Raw genomic sequence first — 14,165 nt, forward strand, 5'->3', positions numbered from 1 at the left:
GCAAGACTGGAGGAGGGCAGAGAGATAACAGTTTGATCATTAGGGCCTGTAGTCTGTGTAAGGATTCTGAGAAATGGAGAGTCATGGGGGAACATGGAGCCGAGGACTGAGGTTCTGAACATACTGCAGGATACTGTGCTTCCAGTATATAGGAGGTGTGTGTGTGTGTGTGGGGGGGTTGAACCAAAGAGACTACAGGTAGATTATTGCAAATAACTAGGCGAAAGTGGGAACCCTGTAGGTGTGAGAAGCCTTTGGATTCTGATACAATTCAATGCAGACCGGTACCATTTATAACGCACGTGAAAGGAAGAGGAATTGGGGACAGCGCCAAAGTTGTTGAGTTGAGCCTGGGAGGATGGGCTGGAGTGGAGAGAGGAGACTATGGAAAAGTGGCTTGATTTTTTTGATCTGCTAAGTTTGAGAAGGTTCTCACACAGCTGAAGGGTCATGCGGTACTGAGGTCTGATAAAGGAATGGGGTTTCAAAGTCCCGGGGATGAAGAAAGAACACCAGTTTGGTGATCCAGACAGCGAGTCCTTATGCACTGTGCACAGAAGAATTATGAGTAATTATGAAGGTGTATAAAGCCATGATAATCCTTCATTTGCAGCCCAGTCTTTACAAAACGTCTTTACACACACACACACACACACGTCCGAATTTGACAAGACTTTCACGTACAACATCTCTGAGCTGCACATCAGTTTTACAGGGAGGTAACTGAGATCTAAGAGGACAACTGGCTTGTAGGACATCCTAGAAGCCGGTCAGAGCCACGTAAACAGCGGGATCCTCGTTCCGGAGTCCAGCCTAAATAGGAACAAACCATTCCTCACCTAGAACATTCAGTAACGGTTATAGGCGGCCTTAGTCTCACAACCTCCACCCCAACCGCTTCAGCAACCTTCCTTGTGCTTTCCGGTCCCCAGTGCCCATCTCCGACGGGACAGCCCTTTACACATATCGCGAGACCGAGATCGCGCGCTTCCAGTTGCCAGGGCAACAGCGTTCTTCGAGACAGCGGGCATCTTTCATCTCCACAGAGGTGGTGGTGGCGGGAAAGACCCGTCCCCTTCGAGGGGAAGTGGATGACGCTTGGATGCCAGCGGCGCCAGTTAGTGCCTAGGCGTCTAGCCTTCATCCCCACCGGGAAGGTGAAGGACCGCACGGACCACGGGCAGAGGTCGGTAGCAGCGCGGCAGGCACAACAGCATGCGAACGGGCGGAGTCCTGTCGGTGCCAAGGGGAGGGGCCATGGTGGTGGGTGTGGCCTGTCTTGCAGGTCATAGGGGGCGTGGCTACAGGGGCGTGGCTATGTCTGGGAGGGACTGTGGAGTCTCTGGGAAACCGTGGTCCCTGCTGGGAACTCACTGCATTAGTCCATCTTTCTGAACCTTCTTGCCACTGAGGTCTAGAGAACCAGTCAGTAGTCTAGACTGCAAACCGCACATAGTCATGACACAGAAAAAAGTGAAAATAGAAAGAGGGCTGGTAAACATTGGCTGGGAATTCAGCTTTTCCTATGATAGAAGAAAGTAAACCAAACCTCTGAACATCTGTCAGGCTGGGGAATATGAATAGGCTTTTCAGACAACCAGCTTGGCAACAAACTAATATAGAGACATGGGCAATTTTACCTCGTCAGAGCAGATCATGTACTAACTACATAAATTGATCAGAAAATGGTATAAAATGTTGGCATGTATGAGCAGCTGTTTGCTACCACTAGAACCTGGTATCTGTTATCTACTTCACTGATTATCATAATGTGTCTGATATTTTAATTTTGATTCTTTTAATACCCTAAGAAAGTGTGCATTATGTGTCTTTAAACGAGGAAATGTCTGTAACAAAAATTCTGTTCATACCAGTTGCTCTTTTCACAGTAGACCTGCATAAGAGTGATTACTGATAACCACACGACAAGCAATATTCGGCTGTCCCGAAATCTCCTCTGCCAAGGAAATGAATCCATTGCTTTTCAATTTTGCCATAAACAAATGTTTAGGGCAAGGGCAGAAAGCATCCACATTCTTTGCCAGACATCCCAAGAATGTGCTGTGGCCCAGTTGCTAGTACTGTTCCCCCTGGAAACTCTTGAGGTTTGTGGGCCTCCACAGACTACATAGCTCTCAGCACTTTGTCTTCCTCCCTCCCGCTAGGATGGCCAGGTAAGCTCTGCTTACAAAGTTCAGTGATTTTCCTAGTCTAGAGTCCCGGAGTCTTCCAGTTCCTCCAAAACACAGTATTGTCAGACCTGTCCCAGAAATAATCCATTCCTTGTACCAGCTTCTGTCTTAATTACTTTTCTGATACTGTAACAAAGCACCATGACCAAGGCAACTTGTAAAATAAAGCCTTCAATGGACTTACAGACTCAGAAGGTTCGAGTCCATGATGGCAGAGCAAAGGCATGACAGCAGGAACAGCTGAGAGCCAGGTCTTGGTCTGAAAGTCGGAGGCAGAGAGAGCTTAGAGGGAATGATGAGAGTTTATTGAAACCTCAAAGACTGCCCCCTCTCTCGCAAAGACACCCCCTCCAATAAGGCTATGCCTCCTAATCCTTCCCAAACATTTCTACCAACTGTAGACCAAGTAGTTCAACAGAAGAGCTTCTGGGGGCATTATCATTCAAACCACCACACATGCTTAGTACATCAGTGATTTTATGGCAGCTATATATTACTTTTAGCAATGGTTTTTGCTTTTACCAAAATAATATGGCCCAAGTGTTAAACCATGAAGTGGAATAGAGAAATCCCCGGTCACAGCCTCTGGAGGCAGTCATCTTGAACTCTTAATTATTGTTTTGGCTTTATCAAATTTTGGATGTCCTCTTCAACTTCCTATTATAATAGATTCTTCTACACCCATTCTTTTGGATACTGTTCCCCACCCCATACACTCAGTGAAGGCATGATATTGGTTAAATCCATACTCAGTACTCACATAACTAAGCACACATTGTTTGGTTGCTTTCTTGTACAGCTCTTCATTTTTCGTTGGGGATTTCTGTGTGACAAGTGATTCCTTGAACACACAATACATCTATAAGCTCCCAGTACAATGGTCTCTATTCTGACTTCTTTTCCAGATGGTCAAATATACAGACAGTCTGTGTCAGTTACATTTTCTGTGAACCGTGATTCATTTAATTTGATATGCTTGGGAGGGAACAATAGTAACAGACCAGATTTTGAAGCAAATGGAAAGATTTCTGGGGTCTTTTAGCTGATCCATGGCGTGGATGGGTCCCTGTGCCCTGACCTTTTTTTGATGTGTATTATATTGGCTCCGCCACATGCTTCCACTCCCCGCTCCTCTCAAGCTGCAGTTAAGTCCTCCTTGACAGGATGCGGGCATGGAAAAGACATTTGGCCTTTTAGTGACTTATGCTTTTCGGTGGTGATGTGACGGGGCCAGGGTGATCCATCATCCACAGTAACCATGTCAGGCCCTTCCTGAGCGAGCCACGACCCTTTTACACCGTGTGAATAATGTTGACAGCAATGCCTTTTCAGTTGCGGAGTGGGACGGGTTGGCCAACTGTTCTCTGCAGTTAGCACATGGAGCAGCTGGAGGCCAAGGCCGTGTCACTCCTCAGTGAGCCCGAGAGCAGCTTCAGTGTGTTAATGTTGGTGCTTCCTTCGGTGTGTGGAGTCTTTGGACTCTGAGTCTGTGGCTCACAAACTGAAGGAAAGACAGGCCGCTTTGTATGACGAGGAGGGATTTTGAAGTCTTAGTGCCTACGTGTAATTTGGAAATGATTTGACGGAGCAAGCCCGTTCATATTTGAGCGGGATTTTCAGTTTCTTCTGGTTTGCAGCATGATATTGTTCCCCCATCCCCAGCGGATCTGTAAGGGTCGTTATCAAGGGCATGGTTTGGAAGGATCTATCCACAGTGTTTGTCTTCTCCCTCTAGTTCAAGCCTTTCTGCCCGAGTGAGCTAGTCTCACTTTCAAAATCTGCACTAGACATAAAGTGACGATAATGAAGACAGCCTGTGGAGAGTCTCATGTAAAGTGGTTAAGAGGCGGTTGACAAAGCACAGCCAGATAATGCAAGTCTGTCCTGTAATAAAGGCTGCAGGTTTTATTCTCTTGTGCCAGTCAGAAGCAAAACTGCCGACTTCAGGAGGGGGGAGCTGATTAAATGAAGGCTGTGCTGTGGAGGAAAGTGCTCCAAAAAAATGTGACCTATCTGAAGCAGGAAAGGCTGGAAGGAGGGCGAGCCCAGATGGAGGCAGGTGGGAGGCCTTAGCAAGTCCTTAAGATGCAAGGGGTTAGGGTTAGAGAGGTGTCCCTGGAGAGTTCTCCTGTGGAAGAGCAAAAACAAGCACATTTTTGTTTTTGTTTTCCTGCATCAAGACAGTGAGACAGCGTTCACATCTGCATCCCACCTTAACTGCGGTCAGCACCTGATGCATAATCCATGTACGTAAGATTCTCTGGATGACACTGAGGAGCGCTTATGTATGTGATGTAGTAGTGAATAGGTTCTGAGTAATTGTCTGGAAGCCTAAACTGATTAAGGAGACATCTAGACCTCTAAACCACTCGCTTCTTAATTCTTTTGGCTTGGTGTAGGATGTCGATGGATATTATAAAGGGAAACCTAGATGGAATTTCAAAGCCAGCCTCAAGTTCACGATCACGTCCTGGCAGCAGAAGTTCAAATTCTTCTCTGGAGGTGCTCTCGCCAGAACCAGGGGCCTTCAAGGTAATCTTTCATTTGGAAAGGAGTCGAGCTCTCTGCCACAACAGTTGAGGAGACCAAGGTTGACTCCCATTTGAATGTTGTCTTCAGACGGTATTCACAGGTTCCTGACTTTTCCGTAGCTTGTTCAGGATGATCAGGCTAAGTTCTTTTCTCCTCCTCCCCACTGCCTTCTTTCTTCTTGGGTATGTTTTCTTAAAATCTATGTTAAACTTCGCGGTGTGTTGTTTGGCTTCATAAGGAAACATTGTATTCCAGTATCTAATGTACGCCCACTCATTTTACTATGAAAATGGCTCAGTATTTAAAAATAGATGGCTCGGGAGGTAAACTGCTTGCTGCGTACTGCGAGAACCCGAGCTTGAACCCCCAGAATCACATAAAGCTGGCTGTACATCTGTACGTCCAGTGTGTCTGTGGGGAGGTGGGGGCGTGCTGGAGACAGGAGAACTCCCCAAAGCTTTTGGCCTGCTAACCTGCTGACCACGGTGCCTAACAACAGAGACCCTGTGTTATGAAGAGGGTTGCGCACTTGTCCGTTTATCCTTTCTGGCCTTCAGAGTGGTCCTAGGGCTGCCCATCGCTGTGGTGGCGCGTCCCCATGCTGGTCCTAGGGCTGCCCATCGCTGTGGTGGCGCGTCCCCATGCTGGTCCCTCCTAACGGCTGAGGTTGGGGGGCTGGAGGAGACGGTCCCCCTCCATGAAGAGAGTTTCTTCAAGAACTCAGCTCTTCCCAGGTGTGTTTACCTCATTGTGTCCCCCTTTGTCCTGGGTGGGTTTCGGAGGTTTGCCAACCGATTTCTCTTGACCCATCTGTGAGTGTCCCTTTGTGCCCTCTCTCAGGAAAGCCGGCTGGCCCAAACTGCTGTTTTCACAATGAAGTTTGCTGAAGTGCAAAGGGAAGGGGAAATAAAATAGGAGGCTGAGATTAGCCCAGCATGTGCGTCTCATTAGAAACATCTCGTTCACAATTCCGAACCGCTTCTGAGTCCTTCAGCTCTCTCAGCAGCGTGCCAGGGGACGGGGCTGCTGCTGTGGACAGCGGAGAGCAGTGCTCCCGGATCCTGAACAAGGCTCTTTGGGGCCAGTCTCAACTCTTCCCCATTATTACTTAAGATGGGGGGGACAATGGTATCAATTTAATTTTCAGTGAACTTGTACTTCATTAACGTTTCTCGGAACTCCAGTGCTAGTGTGGGTATTCACACATCTCCACAGGGCTTTCATTAATGTTAAATGCTACAATATGTGAAGTTTTAAGAAAACAGAATATCCTTTTAAGTGTCTTTGAGTATGAGTACTGTAATTTGGAAATTCTTCTGTTGAAAATTATTTTCAGATTGACATGGTAAACAAGTTGAATTCTAATAAGGAGGGCCACTCATCCAGCGGTAGTGCGGAAGGAAGAAGAAATAGTCACGGTTGTAAGTGGGCAGACAACTCTGAGCACACAGACCCAGCCAGAGAGGGCTCAGATGAAGACACAGACTTGGTTCAACCGATGGTCCCCGAACCTTCAGGTGGGGTGATCACTGGGTGATTGGCTGATGATAATCACAGATACTGTGTTTAACATATTAGAACTATACTTTTGCAGCTAAGTATAAGCAATAAGCCAAAAAGGAGACATGCTTTTGGTAAGAAATTAATCATGTATTTTAGTCTTTAAAACTAAACAAAACATGTTACTTCATAAGATTATTATTTTGCTGATATTACATTCATTAAGGGGGGTATTTCTGTATTGTATGGCATGGTTCATGGGTCAGTTTTGATGGCTAATGTTGCAGAATAAGATGTGTTAGGCCATTTCTAAGTACCCGCTAAGGGTAATCCCAGTGATGACTGGGATATCAGTAATACTGATAACTTAGGAGCTCTTTTTCTCATGATATTGAACTAATTCTGGTCAGACTGAGTTAGAACAGCAGTTCTCAGTTGTGAGGTACAGACCTCTGGGGACGTGGGTGTCTCCGAGACTCTCGCAGAGACCCTGTGAGGTGAACACCATTTTCATCCTACACTGAGGTGCCATCTGCATTTTGGCCTCCTGCCCTGGTAAAATGCTCTGGGAGTGATGATCCAGAAGTAATGGTGAGTCGGCTGCTTGTGCTGAACTGCCAGTCCAGACCATGGCACCAAATTGTATGGGGCTGCAGTTGTTAAACAGCTAAGGGGGTTGCTGAAATTAGCTAACTGTCTGTTCCCAGTATCTCTTGATATATTTTTTTCATATTGTGTGAGTTTGTTCAAAATATGACCTGGCGTATGGACTAACTATGAGCCATGAGCCCGGGAGCGCCAGGACTGGGAGTTGGGAATTAAACTAGAAGCTGTCATATTTGAAGTTTGCAAGCAGCAGCATCTTAGTAACTTCTTTATTAGGTTGATGTTCTCTCTTGATGTCTTCCCTCTTTTTCTCTTAAAGAAGTTGAGATGTACATTATAGGCAAACATCACTGACTCTGGGCTCTCACTTAGCAAGATGCACCTTTTCAAATGATCTGACCTGGGAGTTCTAAGACTTAGTTGTTACAAGTAGAGGGGTTCCTTGTTTGTCCCGGCTGCCTGGCTAGCTTATCCCTGAAATAACCACACAGAAACTGTATTCATTAAAACACTGCTTGGCCATTAGCTCTAACTTCTTATTGACTAACTCTCACATCTTGATTTAACCCATTTCTATTAATCTGTATATCACCATGAGTTCATGGCTTACCAGGAAAGGCGTGTCTGTCTCTGGCGGCTCCATGGCGGCTCTCGGCTCTCTCCTGACTCTGCTTTCTCCCTTCTGGAATTCAGCTCTGTCCTCTCTGCGTACCTAAGTTCTGCCCTATCAGGCCAAGGCAGTTTCTTTATTCATTAACCAGTGAAAGCAACACATGAACAGAAGAACCTCCTACACCACTTAGTACTGGAACATTGACGCTTGTTTCGAGTTTGTCAGTTTTCCCAAGGGGTAACTGGTAGCTAAGTGCTCATACTATGGAGTCAGACACATGTGGGTGGAGCTTACTGTTTTGTTTACTAGTTAGAACACTTTGGATATGCATATCAGATACAAATTTGCCTCAGTTTACTAATCAAAAGGAAGAGAGACTTCATTGGGCTGCATGAGATTGAGCAACAGTGAGGACTGGTCAAGGTGTATGAGTAAAGCTCTTTGCATTGTGCCCATTGGGCAAGTCTGCCCATGACAGGTGCTGTGATTATTATTATTGTCAGTTATTATTATGTTGTCAGTTAAGCCCTGAATGGGAAAACCTCCCAAGTCCTTCATTTCAAATAAGATATCACCTGTTATTGTCTTCTTACAAACATTTTTATGTGATTCAGAAAACAAAACAAGAGAGAGAGAGGGCAGAAAAAGGCATGTTTGTGGATGTGGAATCAGTGTGTTTTCCCACTCTGTGTGAATACCTACTCCGCGTGACTCAGGGTGTACTGCCCTCTACTGGAGTTCTCTGGTACACGTCTCCTTTTTCAGTTAGTCTGAAACAGTTTAAAAGTGGGTCCGTGTCTCAGTCTTTACTTTGGATTTTGCAGGTTTGGCTATAGGCATTCTAGCAGGATGGAGGAGAAACAACTTGGGACTTAAAATCATAAGAGAACCACTTCTGTGCCCAGCGTCATAACTTATTACCCCTTTAAAGGGTCCGGCAGGCCACGGTAGAGCAGGGTAAATGTCTGCCTCTCAGTGTGATCGGACGGTTATATGAAAAGACGCTCAAGAAATCGCTTTGTCCATGAAGTTTGTACTTGGTACTAAATGTTTTAGGTGTTACCATTGGCCATCGGTATTGATACTAAATGTATTGGGTGTTACCATTGGCCATTGGTATTGGTTGAATGAAAGAACGAGAAGTAAAATCAAAGCAAAGCTTTGCTGTTTTACCAAACCTCAAATCAATTTCTCCCTTTAACACAATGCAGGTGATCCCAAATTGGAAGAGCCAGATGCTCATCTCCAAAATGCTATTCGTAAGATGCACAGACTCGATAAGATACTGGCCAAAAGACAATGCAGAGAGAAGGAAGTTAAGAAGCAAGGTGCAGAAATGAGAAGTAAGCTGTGGGAAGAACTCAAGGTGAGAACTGTAAGTCAGTTTCCTCGAATAGTGAGAAAAGTGTGGCCTGTGGTGGTGATGTGGTTCTGCCTTATTGATATGTTTCACAAAAGTGGTAGCAGTGTGAGTGAGTGTGTGCGTGTATGTGTGCACGTGTGTGTGTTGGGATGGATATTTTCTGGAGCCAGGGAGGATAATTGATCTGTGACATTTCAGCCTTCTGGCCCTGCTCTGGCATGCTCATTACCCGTGGGCAAGCCCAGCAAATCCCTCTTGCTAGTGTCTGAGTAGGAAGAGATGTGATGGCGATTTTTATCAAAGATGTATGCCTGCTTTTTCTCCTATGAGTTTATAGTTTGGAGAGAAATAGACAAGCACTCACAAAACATTAAGTCATTATTGGTGTTGTTGATTAAGTAACCCTTTGGGCCAAATGAGTCGCAGGGCTCACTACATAACCTGCTGCCCAGACTCTCCTGAGAAGTTACAAAATGGCCTCAGCCTGGGCCAGGCTCCATTTGCCTCCCTGTTGCCACATTTCTGGAGCCTGATTTCAACTTTCTGTGGGCTTCGCTGGTCTCTTGTTCTCCATAGCATCGAAAGGTTGAAGTTGAACAAATGTTGGCACAGTCTCAGAGCCACTGACTCAGAGGAGAGCAACTGTGAGCGAGGGATTCTGGGGTAGCACACGGCCCTTGCTGACAGTCATCCTTGTCACAGGCTAACCTCAGAGGAAGCTCCCTAGGCAGTAAGAGGAATTCAGAATGGAGTGAGCAGGGATATGTTTGTATGGACCTCCTAGGAAGACCATCGGGGTGGGCAGAGAAGCTGCTGCCAAATTTAAACAAGAGGATGATTTTATATAATTTAGCAGAAAAAGTGAGTCTGTTTTCTGCTGTAACACAAAACAAATTATAGTTTGTATTGAACTAAGAATTACAAATAGAAGCATAATAAAACATGAGAACAATTTTGAAATTTCAATTTGGTGGGATACCTGTGGATAACTCAATACACACACACACACACACACACACACACACACGTACACACAAATATATGAAGATACTTTAAACAATAACACTATGTCTGTAAGTTTTTTTCTGGGAAAGCCTACTGATGAAATTTTGGAGAAACAGGAAATTTTAGCAGATTTCCTAGGCAAAGGAATGCAAAAGAGTGACTGCTCATTGGACATACCCAGTTGAGAACTGGGTTAGAATAAGAACTGGCAGGTATTTTTACTTTTCTTTTTCATATTTAAACTTGAACTGTTCTTCCATTAGTCTGCAAAAAGTACTGAAGACTTGGAAAGTGACGAGGAGTTGGAAAACACGAAAAAGTTTTTGTGTTTGACTTCGGAATCTGCAGGAACAGCTGGTAAGTAGAGGGAGGCCGCTAAGCCCTCTTATCCCAGGTTGGCATGTGCTGCCCCTTTTCTCTGTGAGTTGGCATATTTCAGAGGAAGAAATGATCGCATTAGATAGGACTGGAGGGAAGTATCTGAGGGTAGGTCTCTTGTAGTGTTTTCAGGGTTGTATTTCAGGGGAGAGAGGGAAAGCGCGGAGGAAACCCTGAAGCTGGCCCGGGATGTCTTTGCATTCATTTCCTGTCCTCTTAGATCCTCTAGATGCTGTTTCATGCCCTCAGTCTTCTCCCTGCTGAAGTCTTGTAAGCAGATGTTTCTTTCCCACTTGCCAGTTCTCAAATAACCAACTCAGAGGTTGAATATGAATTATAAATGCTCAGCCGATAGCTCAGACTTATTCCTAACTAGCTCTTACATTTTAAGTTAAGCCATATTCTTATTTACACTTTGCTACGTGGTGGTACCTTTATTAGTGTAACACATTCATCTCCTGCTCCCTCTGTGTTTGGCTGGAGACTCCTCTGACTCCCATCATCCTTAGTTTGGTCACCCCACTGATACTTCCTGCCTGGCTACTGGCCAATCAGCGTTTTATTAAACAAATTTGAGGGTCAAATCTTTATAGTGTACAAGTGAGTTATTTTACAGCAAGGTCTCACCAGAGATCTCTCAGTCCGGTGCAACCCCTTTGTAAGAATCTATTGCTGGTTTGCCTATTTCTTGTTAATCTCACAGCCCTACTTTTAGAGGCCAGCTACTTTGCTTCTTTCTTTCTTTGATTTTTTTTGTTTCCCTGTCTCTCCTACCCTTCCTTCTTCCCTCTCTTCTTCTACAGTAGGGATAGTTTCAGAATTCCCTTCCACATGTCATATAGGTGATATTCCATTTTGTATAGGTAGGGCTGCTCTAAGCAGGGCCTCTGAGTTCTTTGAGAAGGCTGGGCTTCCTTTGTCCTTTACAAAGGGAATGTTCAACATTTCAGAACCCAAATGCCTGATTCAGGCTACTGGAAGAGTTCTGGTGGAGGTGTGGTTTGAGGGAGAAAGGCTCTTCACACTTGTTTGTTTCTGGGTTCAGCACAGAGAGCTCAGATCCTTGAATGATTGGTATTTTTTTTCCCAGTAAAGAATTTTTTTATTGTTGTCAGTGTTTCTGCTGAATATATTTCTCCAAGCATGCATACTGCCTTTTCTGTGATGAAGTAGCATTTAAGTCTATGGCACTTTGATGTTCCTTTTTAAAGCTTTAGGTATGCTCATTACTATTGAAGTGAAAGAAAATGAAAATGTCTCCTAATACTAAGGACAATATATGAGAGAAGAATAAATAAATAAAAAAGAAACTCCACTATGTGATGTAAAATACAAAGTCTAAAATATATTAATAATATCATTATTGTATATTTAATATATTTGTAAATAAAATTTTGTTAATAATTCACATTGGGCAACCTGGTTTCCCATTTTATAAACTGTGCAGAGCAATTAGCATTTACAGTGCACCAAACTTTTCTCCTAAGAGCCTGGGTGCTCCATCTGCATTGCCCCGTCTAGATTGAAGGACTTCTTTGTCAGTGAACTTTTCCAAGTCTCTGCTGGTTTTAATGAAAGTGGTAAAACATATGCTGGAAAAAGGAGAGCCTGTTAAATGACTAGTCCTGGCAAAAGGTGATAGCCATCTGCAGAAGAATAAGATTAGACCCATGTCTCTCATCCCACACAAAAATCAATTCAGAGCAGATCCAAGTCCCTAATTTAAACCCACAGCACTGGATCTGCTAGGGGCACTTTAGGATACAGGCATTGGAAGGAGTGTTCCGAATGGAATCCCAATACCGTAGGGAATACAGCCAAGAACTGACAGTGGGATTTTGAGAAACTAAAAACACTTGACGGGCCAACGAGATGGCTCCATGGGTAAAGGCACTTTGCATCCGAGCCCGAAGACCTGGGTTCAAGCTCCAGAACCCATGTGGTAGGAGGAGAGAACCCATCCTGCAAGTTGACCTCTGACCTCCACAAACCACACACACACACACACACATGCACATGAGAAATGAACAAATGCATATACAAATAAATTAAAAATCTTTGACACAATGAAAGGAACTAACTACAAACCGAACAGAGAGCCTGCACACCAGGAGACACAATTTTTTTTTTTTGGTGGCTAGGACGGACAGATATTCTCAAAAGGAGAAGTACAAATGACCAGTGTTGAGCATCTTTAATCACTACAGAAATATCCATGAAAATGACTTAGGTATTCCGTCTCACACAAGTCAGAGTCCTGGAGAAAACAAATGACAAATACTGGGGAGGATGTGGAGATGAGGAACTCTACCTCACTGTTGGTCGGGGTAGAAATTGGTGCAGTCGCTGTGGAATCAGGGTGAGGGCGCTCAGAGAGTCCAACCAGGACTGCCCTCCAGCCCAGCCACACCACTCCCGGGCATCTGCCCCGAGGACTCCATATCTTACGTATCTTACATATCGTTTGCATCTTCTGCGGTTCTATTGACAACAGCAAGAAAATGAATCAGTCTAGCTGTCCATCAAAAGGTGAGTGGATAATAAAATTGTGGTTTATGCACACAATGGGCTTTTATTGAGCAGAAAAAAAAATGAAGCTTTTCAGAAATGAACTGATTTCCAGAGAGGTAGCCCAATCTCAGAAAGACAAAGAGCACAAGTCCTTGTTCCTATGCTTATCCTAGATCTCACTTTTTATATGTGTGTGTTTATGTGGAGTGAGTGTGTGCAGAGGTCAGGGAACTAAACAATGACCCAGAAGAGGAAAGGCAGCAAATCAGTTGGGCCGTGTAATAGAACACTGAAAGCAGGCCGAGCCGACGGAGGCATTCTCAGTTAGGATTTCCTTCTTCCCAGCTTGTGTCCAGTTGGCATAAAACTAGGCGGCACACTGGTGTCTATCCATAGAGACTTTCTGTGTCATTGGGGAAAGTAGGGACTTCCCTTGCTGTGACCACAAAAGTGCCAAATATTTGTACATCGTCCACTGGGTGGCAGCATCTAGTCACAACCCGCTCCTAAAGGTCTTCCTAGTTTGTCTTGAATTTAAATTGCATACGTACAGCCAGTGCCTCCTGATTCCTGGAGGTCGTCCCTGAGCAGCAGCTCCTCAGAGGAGGCTCCTTCTGCCCCTGCAGCAGCTGCTCGCTTTTTCTTCTCACTTAGGAGTCTTCAGCATTTCTCTCCTATGCCGTTTAGTTTTAGTCTTTTTCTCTCTCTCTTTTTTCTCCTCCTGTTATTCTTATTTCCCTATGGTGTAACTGTATTAGCTTACCTGTTGCTGTATAACAAATTAACCTCATAACCTGGCATATTAAAAAAAAAAAAAAAACCAAGCAATTCTTCTCTTAGAATTCCATCCATTCGGAGGAGTGTGGCTGGGGGGTTCTGAAGGTTTCTTCCTGCCAGAAGCTGATGGCCACCTGAAGGCTCCTGAGAAGGAGCCTGAGGCAGCTCCTAAAATCACTCACAGTGCTTCCTGGAAGATCTTAGTTCCCTGCTCACCTTTGGCTGACTTAAGTTTCTCGTGAATTCCACGAATTCCACTGTAGAATACTTATGGGTCCTTACAACGAGGCAGCTTGTATCCCTTAGTACGGGGAATGAGTACTCAATAGATTGGGTTATAGTTAGCATTTCCGTGATTGCTAGACAATAGCAAAAAGAATATGGTGTCTCATATATGATCATTCATATACCAGGGGATTGGTAGGTTTCACATATTTATTAGCAGATTTATTGATTTTGTATAGCTCTTTGCTATTGCTACCTCAGTTGGGGACTACTTCAGCATATTTCCCCAAGGTCTAAGTGATATGGGGAAAAGAGTTTTTATTAATTTATGAGTAACTATTGTAATTTATAATTATACTTGATTATGTACTATTTTATAATTGATTATATTATGCTATTCATTCTGTTTATCTTCAGTTGTATGCCTTGGATCTTGTTAATGTTAAACGTATCGACCAGGAAA

The 14,165-nt window shown here is 44.3% G+C and overlaps 1 protein-coding gene across 8 annotated transcripts in view; it reads left to right on the forward strand.

Annotated features, from left to right (window-relative positions):
- Positions 1-1,012: 1,012 nt before the first annotated feature.
- Positions 1,013-14,165, forward strand: part of Fsip1 (fibrous sheath interacting protein 1) — a 126,823-nt gene continuing 113,670 nt past the window's right edge. For 3 of the 8 annotated variants that reach the window (XM_048460015.3, XM_048460016.3, XM_048460017.3), the window contains exons 1-5: positions 1,013-1,186; positions 4,592-4,724; positions 6,061-6,241; positions 8,655-8,818; positions 10,075-10,168. In XM_048460015.3, coding sequence (XP_048315972.3) covers positions 1,092-1,186; positions 4,592-4,724; positions 6,061-6,241; positions 8,655-8,818; positions 10,075-10,168 — 667 coding nt within the window. In that variant the 5' untranslated portion in view covers positions 1,013-1,091. Of the gene's footprint in view, positions 1,187-4,349; positions 4,439-4,591; positions 4,725-6,060; positions 6,242-8,654; positions 8,819-10,074; positions 10,169-14,165 lie in introns of those variants that run through there. The other 5 variants (XM_048460018.3, XM_048460019.3, XM_048460021.3 and 2 more) reach the window with 3 other exon arrangements.

This window comes from Myodes glareolus, chromosome 10, assembly GCF_982192425.1.
Source record: "Myodes glareolus chromosome 10, mMyoGla1.1, whole genome shotgun sequence".
Taxonomy (NCBI): Eukaryota; Metazoa; Chordata; class Mammalia; order Rodentia; family Cricetidae; genus Myodes; species Myodes glareolus.